Genomic DNA, 17,242 nt, shown 5'->3' with positions numbered 1-17,242 from the left:
GGGTCTTGGTATAGATGCTCTGACGGGAGCCATTGCATGCAGCGGAGCAATAAGGGCATCCTGTTGTTCCATATATCTATTGAATGCCAATCCGGCACATGTTTCGAAACATCAGCGGCCTTCGCTAATCTTCGATGCTTGGCCGAAACACCGGCAGGCTTACCTGGCAAGCTCCCACACTCGTTTGAGAGCCGCCGTCATCCATTCGTATTCAACCGGGCAGACGAAGCAAGACATGTAGGAAGGGGTCATGAACGCTCCGTTCATGGCGGCTCATACTCTACACATTTGTATTTGTTAGACTCTGATTACATGTTTGTCTTCCATTGGAATGGAAGGTCTATGGCTCCCCGCTAAATACCTACATGCAAATGTAACATTAATGTTAGATTAAAAGTTCGTGCTAACGTCCGGGTAACCCGCAATATTTCTCTTCAATGCACGGCAGCACGGGGTAGCGCGACACCTCCTTGAAGTAGGTTGGTACCGGCCTAGCTTCACGTGAATCTCGCTTCTCTGTTTGCGGCTGCCGAGAGTGAAGTTGCGAACAGCCAAAAACGGCAGGCCCGGACAGCAAAGTATGGACCCCTGCTTGTGAACCCTTCATCTCTTGTTCGCTATTTCAGGTCCGCCGGTCGCTTCGCCAGACGGCCATGCGTCACGGCCTTGTAACAACACGACTTATGTAATGGAGACCGTCATTTTCGACCAGACTCCTCTTGCCGACTATCTAAAGGGTTGGTCCCCTTAACCGCCAACATAGTATACGAAGTACTTTGTATGTCTAACTATCTCCCATGGCAGACGAGGGCGACGAAAAAGATCAATATGACGACTGGGCCACTCCGGCTGGAGCGGAGAGCAATGACGGGTCACCGCCTCCAAGTCCTTCGTTTGCTCCGGTAGGACGGCCGATGGTGAAGAAGCGGTTCCGACATAATATACCGAATCCCCTCCGCCTCGACACACCGGGAAGCGCTCGGGTAAGCTCCCTGCAGGGCAAATACTCTGTAAGTTCACCGTGGGACCTCTCTTCTGGTGGACGGACCTGTCCTAATGTTTATTTGGAATAGAGAGCTGTAGCGTCACGGATCGACCGCGCCGACAACTCCAAGTTTCTCGAACAGTTCCGCTATACCATTGTCGCCTCCCAGTTGCTCAGCGGCCACTCGATCCTTGCCCAGAAACACTTCTTCAATAGGCAGGGCGAAGCTGCCCCGGCGGAGAGCCAGGATGCGAATGGTCCAACCTCAATAGGCCTCCTTCTCACGGCGACGGCGGCCCTTACATTGGCTTGGGTGATTAGCTGGGTCTACTCGGATGGGTGGTCGCATCTAGCAAAGAAACGTGTCCTGTTCACGGTTGGACTGCTCGTCGCTGCTGTGATACTGTCTCACGCCTACATAAGACAGCAATGGCTCCGGTATCTACGAGACCAGGCTATGACCGAGATCACGGCGTTCGTTTCGAGATCTCAAGACTTTGACAGTGCCTCCAGCGCTGCTGTGGCACTAGTACAAGAAGTGGAACTTGTCTCGCGCGGCTACAGAATGTAGGCTTCTCCCCCACTCTTGTGTGACTGGCCGCCAGTTTGTTGACTTCATGGTAGAAGTGCGCCGCTGCCTCCCATTAGCCGCATCGAAGACCGAAGCCAGACCCGACGCTGTGTTCGACTACGAAAGACGCTGAAAGGTCGATTTGAAGAACTCGTCCAGAAGTATAACCAGGTCACCTCCGTTGTTAAAGGCTTTTCGGAGCAGCTGGACTTGGAGAAATACTACGACATATACGACATCAGCGACCTTGACATATCGGATGCACTCCAAGGTTTCCTGGAGAGCGATTTCGAAGATGCTGAGTCACTGCGAACGATGAAGATCGCGGCCGCGCGTTTCCATACCATCCGCAAGATCTTCCTCTGCGCGTTGCTTGCCCTTGAAGCCAATGGTGACGACTCGGACTACTTGCGCTGGTCGACTGCTGTGGAAGGACTTCGGGCGCTTAACGAGGTCACCAAGGCGTCCTACGAAAGACTTCAGGCTATCCTTGGCGAGGAGGAGTGTAAGCGAACATCTCGGCCTCCTAAGCTGGCTCGAGCCTTGCTAACACCGACAGTTTTCTCGGCCTTACCTGCCGCGAAGATGCCGTTATCACCTGGACGAGAAAGATGGCGCTCACAGCTGATGAAACTCAACTCGTTGTCCTCGGGGATCCGCGGCTTGCAGGCGAAAATGACACTCCTCCGAGAGGAGTCGGACAGATCACTCAACGATGCCGAGGACATCTCAGAATTGGCTCCGAATCTCATGGCCCAGTACGAGTCAATCGGCGAGGATCTGAGGGTACTCACGCACGCTTGGGAGGAAGGCAAAGCCGCACTTGCTTCCGGGATTGATCGGAATGAGAAGCGTCTGTCCTCCATGAGCGCTCTTCTCTCGCCTACGATATCCCTCAGTGGCGTCACTACCGTAGACGATGGAGGGGCGCTGGAGGCTTTGAAAGCCTTGACCGGAGCCTCGCCGCCAAGCTCCAGTTTCGGAAGTCCGGCAGAACCCGAACACGAAGAAGTATTCGAGGCGGTCGCAATGCCGCGGCCAAGAAGCCTCCTGACAAGAGAGGAGCGCGTCGTCAAGATGAAAGAGGACCGGGAGAAGAGGGAGCTGGTGAGGGAGAAGGCCGAAGCAAGTCGCGGCATGCTTCGCGAGCTAGAGATGGTAATAAACCTCCAACAGAGGAATCGGCCGAAATCGACGGGCCCAGGCTCAACACGCATTTCCCTATGAAGACCCTTTTCTTCCACTTTCGATGACGGCATGACACATTGGAAATCATTCATTTTCGGAGCGGCTATCTGGGGTTTATCTCTGCATGACATGGCTGCTGTGTTTACAAGGAGCGTTTTTGCCAACGCAAATGGCTTGTTACTTCTGTTCCGGCGTCTATGGTTGCTGCTAGTCCGAGGCATAGATCGGGGCGGGCGTTTCTCTGGCGAACTCGACACGAGCTTTCATTTTTTTCATTTTTTTAATGTATGATAATGTCCTCGAACTTATTTTGATGCCTTGTAATTACAGGCCTTGTAATTATGGGAAATGGCAGCCATCTTATACAGATAGAGTCGATACTCAATATCACACACATTTCCCTACTGAAGCCAGAAGGATGAATCTAGGGTTAGGGTTAGATTAGACGGCACGTCCTTTGACTCCGCATCCCTGATCCCTGCACCTCTTAACGCGCCTGGACGCGTCCTCGAGAGGCGTGTTCTCTGGCGTATTAAACTTGTGCCTGTGATGACCGCAGCACAACTCGAATTTCAAAAACCCAATTCCACCATCAACACAACAAGTCCATCCCGACCGTACACCGGTGCAGAGCCATTTCTCGTGCAACAATAAATTACCTCCAACTATACTACATCCCAAACAGCTGCACATTTCAGTGAGATCTGCCCCCCGTCCCCCTTCTCACCTGCTCTCTCACTTGTGCCCCGCCCCGGCATCTCAGCAATCGTCTAACGGGGTCGCAGCCATGTTGGAAGCACGATTGGAGCAGGCGAGCCTCCTGAAGAAGGTGCGCACAACTCGAGCTTTTCCTTCCTGCCCACCATCGCGCCGCGTATCTGACAGCTCCCCTGATAGGTTGTCGACGCCATCAAGGATCTGGTGCAGGACTGCAACTTCGACTGCAATGACAGCGGTATTGCGCTCCAGGCGATGGACAACAGCCACGTTGCGCTCGTGTCCATGTCGTTGAAAGCCGAGGCCTTCGCGCCGTTCCGGTGCGACCGCAACATCGCGCTGGGCGTCAACCTGACGTCGCTCACAAAGGTCCTCCGCGCCGCCCAGAACGAGGACATCCTGACCCTCAAGGCGGAGGACGCGCCCGACAGCCTCAACCTCGTGTTCGAAAGCTCCGCGAACGATCGGATCTCTGAGTACGACCTCAAGCTTATGGACATTGACCAGGAGCACTTGGGCATTCCCGACACCGAGTATTCCGCCACCATTTCCATGCCCTCTGCCGAGTTCCGGCGGATTTGCACGGATCTGATGGCCATGTCCGAGTCTGGTATGGCGGCATCTTATATATATATCCATCTACATAACCATGTAAGAGTATCAGCTAACCGGGGATGGCGCGGTATAGTCACAATCGAGGCGGCCAAGGACGGCGTCAAGTTTTCGTGCAACGGCGATATTGGCAATGGATCCGTCACCCTACGAAACCACACCAATGTCGAAAAGCCCCAAGAGAGCGTCGAGATCTCGCTTAGCGAGCCAGTCTCGCTCACGTTCTCCCTGAAATACCTGACAAACTTCTGCAAGGCGTCCACGCTCTCCGCCCAAGTCAAGATCTGCCTGTCGAACGAGGTTCCCCTCCTGGTCGAGTACAACCTGGCGGGTAGCGACACGGCGAATAACAGCCATTTGCGATTCTATCTGGCACCCAAGGTACGTTTACGTCCGCAGTGATTTCTATGAATTGAGCTAACCCTGGGATACAGATTGGCGACGAGGAGTAAAAGGAGTAACGGCGGTGTGGGATATGCAAGGGCAACAACTCCACGGCGCAAGACGTTTAAAAAGTACAGGCTTGTATTGTTGTTGTGTGGCCGTGGTGGATGGTGGAACATCATGAATCTTTGCAAAGCATGCTATGGTAACTAATGAGATCCTTGACCAATCTGCACTGCGGTCCTTGAACTATACTGCCAGACTGCCTACTTTTTGTGACTTGAGTGCGTACGAGTCAAGATTGGATGATACCAGCACAGGGGCAAGTCGAGGGGTCCCTCCTGGTTTGGGTTAGTGCGGGGTCCTTCGACTCCACCACACCCTGCCCTCTGGCGGGGCATCTGCAGCTAACCACGCCCTATTCTCTAAATGTGCTTTGAGTAAGTACCTAGAGGTAACTCCTGACTCTTTGATTTCGAGCAGCTTTCAGTGGTGGGTTTTTGTTAGTCATTCTTAGGCACCAGAGGCAAACAAAACTGGTTCCTCGTCGCCTTTCCAGTCGGACATATACATACATATCCATAGGTCCTCAAGGGCTTGACCAAGACGACTGAGATTAGGAATTGAGGCATATACCCGACCTCGTATATCCCGGTTGCGGTTCCTGGTGTTTGACTACTTTGGAAATATACCCCCTCGACACTTGGTTACCGTCAGCATTATACTCTTCGTCGTCTTCCCGAATCCTCGACCACATTATGAGCGGGGAGTCTCCGCTTCCGGAGACTCGCGTTCTGGCGATCGCTAGTCATGTAGGGAGAGCAAATTGCATTTGTCCTATCGTGATCCCATGCTAATTGAGTGCCAAGGTCGTCTCCGGGTGAGTCTGTCGTCTCTCAGGGGGAGCACGCTGGCAGCAACACACTGCTGACACGACGGGGCTAGGAATGTGGGCAACAAGATCGCGGTGTTTACCATGCAGTCGCTTGGTTGTGAGGTTGCTGCCTTGAACACCGTCCAGTTCAGTTCGTCGAGACGGTTTCTGTTCCTGCCCGAGCCGTGATGCCGTATCTAACTCGACATACCCACCACCAGGTAACCACACCGGCTACAGACAATGGAAGGGGACAAGAGTATCGGCGGAGGAGATTCTGGACCTGTACGAGGGGCTCCGGCAGTCGTATCTTGACCGGTTCGACATGATGCTCTCCGGCTACATCCCCGGTGCTGCGGCAGTCGAGGCGGTCGGGCGCATAGCGGAAGATCTCAAGAGGAGGGCCAAGTCGGAGCCTGGCAGTTTCTTCTGGGTCCTGGATCCCGTCATGGGCGACAATGGCAATCTTTACGTGGCGCAGGATGTCGTCCCCGCCTACAGGAACCTGGTCCACCATGCCGACCTGATATTGCCCAACCAATTCGAGGCGGAGTAAGAGTTTTCTGTTTCTTCCTTCCTTTCCTTACGCAACCAAGGGTACTCGGAATTAGTCTGCTGAACTGCCTAGGCTTCTCTCCGAAGTCAAGATCGAAGACATGGACTCCCTCGGCAAGGCCATCCAGGCCATGCACGAGCGGTACGGCATCCCGCACATCGTCATCACCTCGGTGTCGCTGGAGCACCCGGGCCGGCCCGACCGGTCCCTCTGCGTCGTCGGCTCGACCATGACGTCGGGCCGCGGGGCGCGGCCGTTCCGGATCGTCTTCCCGGCGCTCGACTGCTACTTCAGCGGCACGGGCGACATGTTCGCGGCGCTCATGGTGGCGCGCATGCGCGAGGCCGCGCTGGCCGTGCCGGGCCTGATGGGGCGCGAGTCGTGGGCCAGCGGGGACGAGGTCGCCGCGGCGGAGCTGCCGCTCGCGAGGGCGGCGGAAAAGGTCCTGGCCAGCATGCACGAGGTGCTGGACAAGACGTGCGTGGCCATGACGGCCGAGATGGAGAGGGCTAGGGCGGCCATGGCCCAGGGGGCGGGGGCGGGGGCCGGGACGGAGGAGGAGGACCGGAAGAAGCTGCATCTCTTGCAGAGCAGGGCGGCTGAGCTGAGGTTGGTGAGGAACCTGGATAGCTTGCGAGCCCCGAAGGTGCAGTTCCGGGCGATAGGGATGTAGCAAGATGGCGCGATAGATGGGGGGTACATAGACTTACTGCGAGGCATATAGAAGGTAGAGAGGCAGCATAGCTTGTTACTTCTAATACCAAGGGATAACATAGCACTGCATTCCGTTCATATTCCTGCCACATGGGCCAAGTCAATGTCTCTAGGATATCCTCTCTAACCATGGGCGGAGCCCCAAGTCCAGCGCTGAGGGAGCACCCTTTCGAGATACTCATCTATTTCCACACCCAGCCAGGTTCTCCCGTTGCCTACAAGTAGTATTTCCACTGCAACAAGCTGTGACAAAAAAAAGCAATCCGATCCAGAGATAAGACACACACACCGCGGCGCCGTTTACCCCTATTAGTCGATAACGTGGAGCCGGCCGTCCCAGTCCCCTCCAGACCCCAAGGTTCCCAATCCCAGTTCCAAGTTCCCAATGCGCAGTCTCCTTCCCTCAGTTAGCCCCCGTGCTGCCGAACCCGCCGGCGCCGCGGACGCTCTCCTCGAGCTCGGCGACCTCGAGGACGGGCGGGTTGTAGATGCGCTCGAGCACGAGCTGGGCGACGCGGTCGCCCTCGTGCACGGCGAAGTCGGCGTCGCCGTGGTTGAACAGCAGCACGCGGACCTGGCCGCGGTAGTCGGCGTCGATGACGCCCGCGCCCGTGTCGATGAAGTGCTTGGACGCGAGGCCCGAGCGGGGGGCGATGCGGCCGTCTGGAAAGGGGGCGAGGGGGGCGGGTGTCAGCTTTGTTGATTTTTGTTCCTGTTTTCCTCCTGTTTTCTCCTTATATTTCCCTCCCCTTTTTCTGTTTGGAAGGGCAAAGCGGATGGGAGGGGGCAGCGAGTGGCTCTACGTACAAGTTCCATCGGGGACGGCCATGCTGATGTCGGTGTCAACGAGGGCCTTGCCGCGGGCGGGGATGGTCGTGTCCTTGGAGGCGTAGATGTCGTAACCGGCGGCGAAGGCGCTGCCGCGCGTGGGGACGCGCGCCTTGCCGGACAGCTTCTTGATCAGGAGCGGCGGCGACTGGTCGACCTTAGTGATCGGTACGGTGCCGTTGCTGGATGGTTCCGCCATGGCTGTGGAGGTCTCGGTCTTGGCTCGCTTGGCTGGGGGTGAGGTGGGAGGGGATTTGACGGTTTCTGCGGTCATGATCTACTTGGACGCACGAGTCTATGGAGGACGGGAGAAGAGGGCCCAGTTGGTCTGGTCGGGGGGCACCGCCATTTGCACTTCCTTATCTAAATGGAAAGGCGGTGACTGCGACCTGCAGCGCGTCGTGATAAGAGGGATTGGTCAACTGTGATTGGTCAATTGCAGTCAGGCACCACCACACTGTGTACTATGTAAATCGCCCTTTTGGTTGCCGGCCTCATCCCTTCTTGCTACCTAACTTCTCCTGAATCCGTCCTGAATCCGTCCTGAATAGAGAAATGCTTATCGCCAACTGGGTATGCAGGATTGGGCAACTTAGTATGGATTTTCTTTGTATTATGGCCCTCTGGGCTTGTTGTAAGCTTGACTTTTGCGGGTATCTAAACAGGGTTGAGAGACCAATCATCAATCCTAGGGCTTGCAAGATGGCAGCAAGGGGCAAAGGTGCCAAAATCCCAGTTCGTCTGAAGCCGCGCCCTGCGGCTTTCGCTTTCGAACCATCCAAACACCCTTTCACAGATTTCCGATCATGTGTTCCGGGGGCTCACAAGCTGATCGACAGGAGTTGGGGCAGATGCGGGGGATCTGCTTATGCGTGTAACAGCTCCTCCTCCTCCCCTCCTATCACTAGTCGTCCAGGTCCCGCCCAAAGTCTACCAGTCTCAGCCTCGTGGCATCCCTGGGGTGGAATTGGGCCACTTTAGACCGGACCAAGAACCTTGCCGCCGCAGTTTCCCTAGGGATACGCACGTAAGCCGCAGAAGAATCTCCGGCCGAGTCCATCAAGCTGTTGAGCAGCAGCTCAGTCAACTCACGCATCTCCGCGCCAGCCGCCGATGTTTCGTCGCCCTCGCGATCTCTCCTTCTCTTTTGCGCCTGCTCACCGCCTCCACCTCCCCAGATATCATCAATCCGCCGTTGACGCATATCCTCGTCCGGGTTCGCCTTGGCTTTCTTCAGCTTCCCTTGCGCGTTGAAACCGGCGCCCAGGTCGTCGGTGTCGACATCCATCATGTCACCAACGACCGGCCCGCCGAGTTCCTCAGCAGCCAACATCGCACCAAGATGTTCGTCTATGAACTTGTTGAGAGCCCTGAGAAACCTCGACGTCTCCCTGTCATAATGGGTTTTCTTTTGCCTCAGCTCGTCGAGCCGTTCCTGCGCCACCTGCTCAGGTGTTTTCTTCTGACTGGTCTCCAGCCCATTGCGTAGAGTCTCAATACGGTCCTCGAGTGCCTTTTGCAGAGCCTTCTGATCTTCAAGATTGGCTTTCTCAAGCTCCAGCTGTCGCCTTGCCTTCTCCAAGGATGCCCCCTGGGAGGTCGCATAAGCTCTCGACTGGGCGGTGGTCTGGTGAGTCTTCCGCAAGGCAAGTAGCGCTGGTAAGACAGAGCCATGGGATGGGAGAAAAGGGGCCGAAGTGGCGGCAGCATCGTGCGCACTGGTCATAATATCCAGTGAAGCTTTGGCTGAATCGATGTTCCCTTGATAATGGTGCTCCGAACTGGCTCGCAGCTGGAGATACTTAGTAAACGGTGACAAACTCCTGGACTCGAAACATACTTGGCTCAATGCATCCTCATGCTCCTTGACCATGCGCTGGAGTTCTCTCAAAGTGCGGTCCACATTGCCCAGGTGAAGATCATCGGCTGTGAGATCAACAGCAAGGTCATCCATATTGACGCGTTCTACTAAAGAACAACCTCTTCTTCTGCTTAGATTTCGAGGTAGATATGACCTAGGACGCGTCCCCTGGAATCCTGGTCGAGTACCACAGCAGGGTGTTTTGTTGGGTTACCGCATTTGCTATGTACTGTACTACTCAGCAGGGCTCTATGGCTCAGTCAAGATCCAGCCGGGCGGCTGAAATGGATAGGGTACCTACCTAATCCGTAGTTCAGGGTTGGATATCCTTTGAAGCTGTTTCACAGGTCTCCACAATGAACCGCGGCTGTCTGGCTAATTGCAGCATTGAACAGCGTTGTGCTGCCGGGATGTCTCAGTGAGGGTTATTATCGTGACGAAGCAAGTGTCGAGTGAGGCAGGGTAATTGATTCCAGGAGCTGGAAATCAAAGGAAAGCCTCATTATATTCTGTATCAAATCTCAGCGGGCAGCTCTTCCGGATTCAGCGCGTGCCTGCCAGAGCAGCAGCTCCATATCCATCACGGTGGTGGACTGATGAGCGTTGATAGGTGGTCAGTGCTGCAGGTGGCACACCCACATGCCAGTTGAGCAAGTTAGCCAATCATCATACAGCATAGACAAGTGAAAAGTCAAAACCTGTGGTGGTGGTCAGGCCAGGATGTCCCGATCCATAGCCCCCGCAGCCTGAGGCCTGGTGATCGCGCACATCAAGCAACAGCTTTTGTTCCTTCCAAAACCCCTTCCGAGACATCCCAGCAACCTACTCACCCCTCCCTCCAACCCCTTCCGTGGACCTACAACCACCTACAGACCGACGATCTCTCGTTCTTTTCTTCGGCCTGCAATTGCACGCACCACCTCGTCTCATCTTCTTTTTTACCCAGAGGAGCCTCCTCGACACTCCGTGCCTTCGAGTCCCGGCTCCCGATATCCCTTCCCCGTTTCCGCTCGCCACGCTCCATCCCGGCGAACATCAGCACCGCTTATCCCCCCTTCTGTCAGCAAAGAACAGCCTCAGCACAAGTCCCTCTCGGCTTCCGATCCCAGCCTGTAGCCGGACTGTAGCATTCGAGGGCTGCGCATACTTAACAACCTACATAACCTGTGAGGCAGGAACAAATACCGTGTTTGCTGTCATTTGGACGAGCAAAGGTTTGAGATACTGCTCCTGCAAAAAAAGCCCAGCTCCTTTCAAAGGTTTACCACCGTCTCCTCACGTCACCACTCACCTTGACTTCAATCCTCTCGGGTCTGCTTCCTCCTACATCTTTCATCTCTCCACCTACCCGTCGTCTGCATTCAACCCAGTCATCTCCACTTCCACCCCTGGTTGTCTCGTCTTCACCACTCTCAACACTCTGGAAGAGCGCCAGGCGGCACTCAGGAAATAAGGGCTTCTTTGTCATTGCATGCCCTCCAGCACCACCACCACCACCACCACCCGAACCTCTCGCCTTCACCGTCCATCCTACTACGGCCCAGACTTGCACTTTGCACTGTCCTGAACCAGTCCGAGCTTGACCTCAGCACAAGTGCGACCCTAACTTCCAGCACCTCCACCCGATCCGCCCCTACACCTGCACGTTTCCGAAAGCCCCAAACGTGTAGATAAGAAGATTCGAAATTCAATCACATTGCGCCTCGAAAATCTGATCACACCATCCCCATCTACCGCGAAGTGAATCTTGAGATCTAGCCCACCATGTCTGCATCACCGCAGCCAGGTCAATCGACCAAGCGCCCTCTTGAAGAGGCCTCGTCACCTTCCCGGAACGACCAACCCGATGCAAAGCGCCCAGCTCTGGATAAAGTTATGAGGAACGACGACGGGGCGAAAGAGGAGACCACAGAAACCAACGGCGCCGCGGCCTCGGAACAAGCTCCTGCTACCGCTGCTGCTCCTGCTGCGCCGGAATCCAATGGCACCACGAAGGCAAACGGAGAGAAGTCGGAACCCACAGATGGCCAAGGAGACATCATTGTTCCAGATGCTCCCGATGTTACCGATGCCGCCGATGTGAAGCCGATTACCACCTCCACCATCGGAAGCGCTCCCCAGACCCAGGCAAACCCTCCTGCCAATGCGCATGATGAAACTGCCTGGATCCACATCAGAGCTGTCATCTCCAGCCCAGAGGCCGCCACCATAATCGGCAAGGGTGGCGAGAATGTCACCAAGATCAGAATGATGTCCGGAGCCAAATGCACCGTCAGCGACTACCAGAAGGGAGCAGTTGAGCGCATTCTGACCGTCAGCGGTGTTGTTGACGCGGCTGCGAAGGTAAGCTCCTTCCCCACAAGAAGACATGTCCATTACTCTGAGCTAATCCCGTACAGGCGTTTGGCTTGATCATCCGCACACTGAACAATGAGCCCTTGCCCGAGCCTTCAAGTGCCCACTCCAAGACGTATCCTCTTCGCCTCCTTATTCCGCACGTCCTGATCGGCTCCATCATTGGAAAAGGCGGCAGCAGGATCAAGGAGATTCAGGAAGCGTCGGGTGCCCGTCTTAATGCGTCGGACTCGTGCCTCCCCCTGTCCACCGAGCGCTCGCTTGTGGTAATGGGTGTTGCCGACGCCGTCCACATCGCCACGTACTACGTTGGAAGCACCCTTCTGGAGCAGTTGAACGAGCGCTTTGGCGGCCCTGCTGCATCTGCATACGCGACTCGCAGTGGTGGCCCTGCCGGTGCTGTTCCCGGCGGCATGCAGGTGATCCCATATCTCCCTCAGCCCGCCGGTGGCAACTACGGCAATCGGGACAACTACAATAGGCGCCACGACCCCAGGGCTCAACAAATGCCTCCTAATCCCTATGCCCAGCATCACGGACACCCCCATCAGGTGCAGCCGAGCGCTGCCGTCCCCATCCACTATGGGGCCCAGGTTGGCGGCTCCTACGGTGCGCCCACCCACATGTCGCCACACGCGGCTGGACACGCCGGCGTGCCGGCTCATCCCGGACCGCAGGGCCAGCCTGTGCATGGTGGCGCAGTCGCCGGGGCTCCCCTCACCCAGCAGATATTCATCCCCAATGACATGGTCGGGGCAATCATCGGCAAGGGTGGCCAGAAGATCAACGAGATTCGGCAAATCAGCGGCAGCGTCATCAAGATTAATGAGCCGCAGGATAACAGCAATGAGCGCTTGGTGACCATCACCGGAACAGAGGAATGCAACCGCATGGCGCTCTACATGCTCTACTCGCGACTGGGTGAGTTCTACGGCTCCAAACATTTAAGCGTTGCACACAGAAAAGCTAATTCATTACAAACAGAGAGCGAGAAGCATCGAATCTAGCCTCTTACCAGAGTTCTCTATTGAGACCCGGCATCTAATTGACGATGGGAGGGTTTCCGCAGGCCTCGAAAGATAGGGGGCGGGAGGCAGTAATTGTGCTATGAAAAGAACAGTTTTATGGGGGTCTTTTCCAGTTCATGGCATGCATTGGTAGCTGATCACACACATATTGCTTTGCTAATGACACGCATTCTCTTCTACTCTTGTCGCCCCTTGCATTCTCCCTCCTAACAAGAAACATAAAGTGCACCGCTGCTCTGGATTGCACGCTAACTTCTTTGTCCGGCTGCATAAAGCAAGGACCTGCCTGCTCCTGTCCTCCCAAAACAGAACAGAAGAGAAGAGGCAGGATATGGCCCGTTCGGAGGCTACCGGTGATTGTAGGACCCAGTGGCCGATATCATGACGGCCGATACCCTAGGTACTCAAGACGCGGATGTAATGGGCTGGACGAAGCTCATTCCATTCAGGACTAACACAATTGCGAATGAAAACTCCCGAATCGTCGTGTTCTTGTTGCTTTGACAGTCTGGCCCATGAATAAGGATCCGCCCCGTGATCAAAACCCCAAATAAACGCCAGATTTCGCAAGCCAGCAAGACAACAGAGGATGGATCATATTGAGGCACTTCTACTTGTTGGACTTTGGGTCGGACCCGTGGACGTAACTGGAAAACCGGTGTTAGTTCTGTCCAAATCGATACAATTTCTCGTCATGCCGGCCTTCCCATCCCGATGGGGGAGCTACCTACTTGTTCCACATCTGACCGAAAAAGCCGACCTTGGGGCGCTGCTCGCTCATGCTCCGCCTTCTCGCGACCGAGATGGGGTCGTCCTTGCGCTTCTGGGCGTTGAGGCTCTCGAACCATCCATTAGATGCCTGTTGTGTGATTCCGAAAGGTTAGAAAATGTTCGACAGGCTGGGCGGCCGTGTGGTGCGGATTGGGGGGAGGAGGGGGAGGGGGGAAGCCGGGGGTCACTTACACGCCGCGGAGAAGAACCAGTAGATGACGTCGACCCCGATCTCTCGGTGCGCATGGCGTTGTTGTTGGTGTTTGTCGAGTCGGCCATTTTTTCCACCTGGTGATGTTACTGCTGTTTGTCGAAGATTCGTCGGAAACGTCTTATTTTTTATCTTGGGGACTGTAAAGGAGGAAGTTTACAGGACAAAGGATGAGAGGGGAGATTTAAGCACATAAGCCCCCCTCCAGGGGCATACAAGACGATCATCATGACTTCACCAATCAGGATGGTCCGGGCTTTTTTGGAGGAAGAGACTCTACAAGCCATGGCATGATTTGATGTCACTTCCAGGTGTGGTACTCGAAAGTTCGAAGTTCAACCTGTGTATAACAGACGTTCCTGCAGTCACCACCGGCAGGTGATACATCTGATCGCAGACGACCCCGCAACTGGGAGTGGCCTGACTGCGGATCGGGCAACCAACGAGAGATCTCTCATTGTCAAAGAGGCGTGCAAGTGTGCTACACTAGTGCTTCCCAGGCTTTGGCTAGTAGCACGGCTGCGATGGTTGGATCAATAAGCAGCTAGGCAATACGCGTATGTGTTTGCCTCCTGTAAGTGCCACAAGTAGATATCACTTCTTGGCCTCAGTTGAACCTGCTCAGAGTTGCAGCTAGGACTTGGGAACGATGGTTCTTTCTACTCCGTACCTGACTACTCTTTCCACTTGTCATACAAGACGATTCCAAACTGGCACAAGTGGAAAAGGTATCAAAGTTCAAACTTGGGGTACGCGAAGTGCTCAAGTAATCGACCTCCACTTCGAGGGCGGCCAGAGTACCTCCCCACCTCCATTCGTTCCGTTAATACGTGCTAATGGACTAAGGAGCTCTTGGGTGAGTTCGAGACTTGGTCTCGTGCCGATGACGTTGGACGACATTGTGAGATGCAGAGTAACTCTGGAGTAGAGCTTGGCTGTGGGTCCCGGAAGCTGTAGGTGGGTCACATGATTCCAGGCGACAGGGGTATGCTTGCACGTGGCCCTCGACGACATCTGCATTTAGGTACGTAGTACACACTACAACCACCAAACTGGGCCGCATTCTGACTTGGAAACGGCGTACTTGTTGCTCACTGTCCCTTGATATCGAAGCAGAAACTGTAGCGTATGTATACCAATTAAGGACTTTCCTTTGGCAAACCTTCCCTGGGTTCATCAGTTCATCCCATCGAGAGATAGAATAATTGTCGTTTCTAGGTCTTTCAGTATCGAGAAGCTCAATACCGGCTTCTGGCTCTCGTTGAAAGTGATGCTGTCGCCATTGACCGCCACTGACCAAGGCTGCCAGCATGCAACTCCGTCGTGCTAATGTACACGCTTTTAGACTGTTTAATCAGACAGACATGGCAGCAATTCTTGACCAGCATCCTCCCATTGAGAGGCTTTCCTTCGACGTCTTCAATCTAATCGCCCATTATCTACGCCCTTCGGATTTGGTCAACTTGTGTCGGGTTTCCGGAAATTTCAATCAGTTGTTTCAGCCCATGCTACACAAGGATTGGCAATTTGCTTGGCCCCCGAATGGAAAGAAAGGGCGGTATGATGGGCAGGCCCTCCTGGGCCTGGACTTCGACGACAATATTGTCAGCCTCCATCTCCAGATGTGGGCTCGACGAGGGGCCAACTGTTCTTGGCCGATTGCGATGAAGAAGTACGTCTTGCCCTTTTCCCTTTCCCACACCCGGGTGCGCACCTCTAAGGTGTTATCTAGAAAACAACGGTCAGAATTTCTGAGGCGTTTGAAGTCATGCCCCACGTTCTCTTCGTTGTCGTTGACTCAAATCCGCGCGAGTCACGACCGCAACCCAAGTGAGGGCCACCTACCCTGGTTCCAGTCCATGGTTGCTGGGTTCAAGAACCTCAAGAGCCTCAGCCTGGTTGGCCCTGGTTTCCGCGAGGCACCAGCCGTTGCGGAACTAATTATAGCTTCTCCGGGTCTCCGTAAACTCGAGGTCACCAACCTTGTCGGCACCTCCCATGAAATGCAGGTACCGTTGGCCGTTTGTGCAGAGAGGGTGACAAGCTTTTGGAGCCACGTTCTCCGTATTGTGTCTGATCGGCTGCTGAGCAGCGATACTGCCGGGACACGGAGGGATGGGGAGCCTTTCCTGCGGCTGAGCGAATTCGCTGTTGATGAGATGGCCGAAGTGGACTTCTCGACTCTGACAGACCTCCGTGCACTTCGAACCCTAACTCTACGGCAGATGGACTATAACGACTACCGACTACCCTCCTGCGCGTGGTATTTTATCCCTGCCGCTGGCCTTTGCAGCCTGAGAGTAGGCAACGTCACTGAGAAAGCGGTAGCCCTTATGCGTCACCTCTGTTCGATCCAGCCACCGTGCCTCAGGGACATCGGAATATCGGGGTCCTACTCTGCGGACTCTCTTCTCGAATCCATCCCTAATCACCCTTGGCGGACGTTAGACATCATGGCAGACCGTTTGATCCACTCTCACAAACCCCTGAAGTTGGACGGCTCAGAGGCGTGTGCTCCCACCCTAGAACGAGTCTCCAGTTCTTGGCTCCACCATCCACAGGTAAGCGAGGCAGGGTTTCGGCATGTAGACACAGAAGTACTTATCTTTGGTCCGTAGATCACCTTAGAGAATCATATCAAGCCCTGTATAAACCTCAGGTTTGTCACTGTTCGGCTACTCATCCTTGGATATGTGGAGCTGCCGCACCCGGACAAGCTGGCCACGCTGGCCGCCCGCGTCTTCTTGAGTCATGAAGCCCGTTTGAAAGAGAAGCAGCTGGCCTCGAAGCTCAACCACGTCACGTTCTTGTACCTTATCACCCCGAACGACGGGCCGGCTATGCGACAGGAACATGTTTTCTACAGGACGTGGGACCCGTCCGTAGGGAGGTCTGTCCAAGACATTCCTGAATTGCCGGCGGAGGCTGCTGACTGTCCCTGGAGATTGGGAGTCTGGTCTCGGTGCAACTCTTGGTACGCCCTACGGCCGGGAACCTTGGAGGGTTCCTGATCGGTGACGCCGTCGCCGGTTTCGGCTGTATTGCGCTCGTGCCGGGGAGCTTTTGGAGAAAATCTAATCCGGGCGTGTCCTTGTTCACTCTTGGCGTTGTTCACCAACCATTAGTCCCCCAAGCCAGCTAACATTGTCTATGCATCATAGCTAACCGTTAAACAAACAAAGGGCATGTCACGGTGTGGTTTCCTTTCTCTCGTTGTTGTCGAGGCAAACCTTGGACGGGCCCGGCTTCAGCGGTACCTCTGGTTCCCCTGGTTCCCTTGAGTTGATTGACAGGGAAAGAAGCTAGCTTTGTGATACTGGCATCTATTCCTGCTAGCAACGTTGGGATCGCCAGTTTCCAAGTGACAAAGGTGAATTGGAAGCCCTTAGCAGAGGGATGGCGACAGACCGTCATTAGCAAAGGGAGCAAGATTAGAAACCAGGGCGATCTCATGAAGATCACAACAAGAGTGAAACTGAGTAAGCATTGATTGTCCTCTTCTACGCTGATAATTGATTACTCGATGGTTTTGATCGTTCCTGGTGAGGCTTAATTGTTGGAATCAGCGGACGTCCTCACTCATATGT

At 54.8% G+C, this 17,242-nt stretch overlaps 7 protein-coding genes across 7 annotated transcripts; 4 read left to right on the top strand and 3 right to left on the bottom strand.

The window, feature by feature from the left end:
* Window positions 1-797: 797 nt before the first annotated feature.
* QBC33DRAFT_449042 (Mysoin-binding motif of peroxisomes-domain-containing protein) lies at window positions 798-2,783 on the top strand (the record flags this gene model as incomplete). The annotated part of the gene is made up of 4 exons (XM_060424503.1): window positions 798-1,010; window positions 1,074-1,552; window positions 1,610-2,061; window positions 2,116-2,783. 4 exons carry the CDS (start codon window positions 798-800, stop codon window positions 2,781-2,783), a joined length of 1,812 nt encoding a protein of 603 aa, XP_060284552.1.
* A 748-nt stretch (window positions 2,784-3,531) lies between these two features.
* Window positions 3,532-6,560, top strand: QBC33DRAFT_577409 (proliferating cell nuclear antigen, N-terminal domain-containing protein; the record flags this gene model as incomplete). The annotated part of the gene is made up of 6 exons (XM_060430981.1): window positions 3,532-3,573; window positions 3,642-4,071; window positions 4,150-4,471; window positions 5,403-5,486; window positions 5,572-5,883; window positions 5,960-6,560. The coding sequence occupies 6 exons, from the start codon at window positions 3,532-3,534 to the stop codon at window positions 6,558-6,560; spliced, it is 1,791 nt and encodes a 596-aa protein (XP_060284551.1).
* Window positions 6,561-6,647: 87 nt separating this feature from the next.
* QBC33DRAFT_534616 (dUTPase-like protein) lies at window positions 6,648-7,771 on the bottom strand. Its single transcript, XM_060427548.1, has 2 exons — window positions 7,409-7,771; window positions 6,648-7,264 (listed from the first exon to the last, which is right to left on the bottom strand). The coding sequence occupies exons 1-2, from the start codon at window positions 7,701-7,703 to the stop codon at window positions 7,005-7,007; spliced, it is 555 nt and encodes a 184-aa protein (XP_060284550.1). The 5' UTR covers window positions 7,704-7,771; the 3' UTR covers window positions 6,648-7,004.
* Window positions 7,772-8,222: 451 nt separating this feature from the next.
* QBC33DRAFT_372311 (uncharacterized protein) lies at window positions 8,223-9,633 on the bottom strand. The gene is made up of 2 exons (XM_060423996.1): window positions 9,592-9,633; window positions 8,223-9,519 (listed from the first exon to the last, which is right to left on the bottom strand). The coding sequence occupies exon 2, from the start codon at window positions 9,381-9,383 to the stop codon at window positions 8,334-8,336; it is 1,050 nt and encodes a 349-aa protein (XP_060284549.1). The 5' UTR covers window positions 9,384-9,519; window positions 9,592-9,633; the 3' UTR covers window positions 8,223-8,333.
* A 1,273-nt stretch (window positions 9,634-10,906) lies between these two features.
* On the top strand, window positions 10,907-12,710 carry QBC33DRAFT_371893 (eukaryotic type KH-domain (KH-domain type I)). Its single transcript, XM_060423993.1, has 3 exons — window positions 10,907-11,633; window positions 11,690-12,566; window positions 12,630-12,710. The coding sequence occupies exons 1-3, from the start codon at window positions 11,055-11,057 to the stop codon at window positions 12,650-12,652; spliced, it is 1,479 nt and encodes a 492-aa protein (XP_060284548.1). The 5' UTR covers window positions 10,907-11,054; the 3' UTR covers window positions 12,653-12,710.
* Window positions 12,711-13,283: 573 nt separating this feature from the next.
* QBC33DRAFT_557798 (uncharacterized protein) lies at window positions 13,284-13,723 on the bottom strand (the record flags this gene model as incomplete). Its single annotated transcript, XM_060429831.1, has 3 exons — window positions 13,284-13,320; window positions 13,405-13,532; window positions 13,637-13,723. 3 exons carry the CDS (start codon window positions 13,721-13,723, stop codon window positions 13,284-13,286), a joined length of 252 nt encoding a protein of 83 aa, XP_060284547.1.
* Window positions 13,724-15,019: 1,296 nt separating this feature from the next.
* On the top strand, window positions 15,020-17,145 carry QBC33DRAFT_513950 (uncharacterized protein; the record flags this gene model as incomplete). Its single annotated transcript, XM_060426021.1, has 5 exons — window positions 15,020-15,327; window positions 15,388-16,216; window positions 16,274-16,545; window positions 16,600-16,629; window positions 16,992-17,145. The coding sequence occupies 5 exons, from the start codon at window positions 15,020-15,022 to the stop codon at window positions 17,143-17,145; spliced, it is 1,593 nt and encodes a 530-aa protein (XP_060284546.1).
* Window positions 17,146-17,242: the final 97 nt, after the last annotated feature.

This window comes from Phialemonium atrogriseum (assembly GCF_030411735.1).
Source record: "Phialemonium atrogriseum strain 8032-3 unplaced genomic scaffold QBC33scaffold_9, whole genome shotgun sequence".
Lineage (NCBI taxonomy): Eukaryota > Fungi > Ascomycota > Sordariomycetes > Cephalothecales > Cephalothecaceae > Phialemonium > Phialemonium atrogriseum.
The sequence above is the reverse complement of the archived record's forward strand: the minus strand, read 5'-3'. Positions and strand labels throughout refer to the sequence as shown.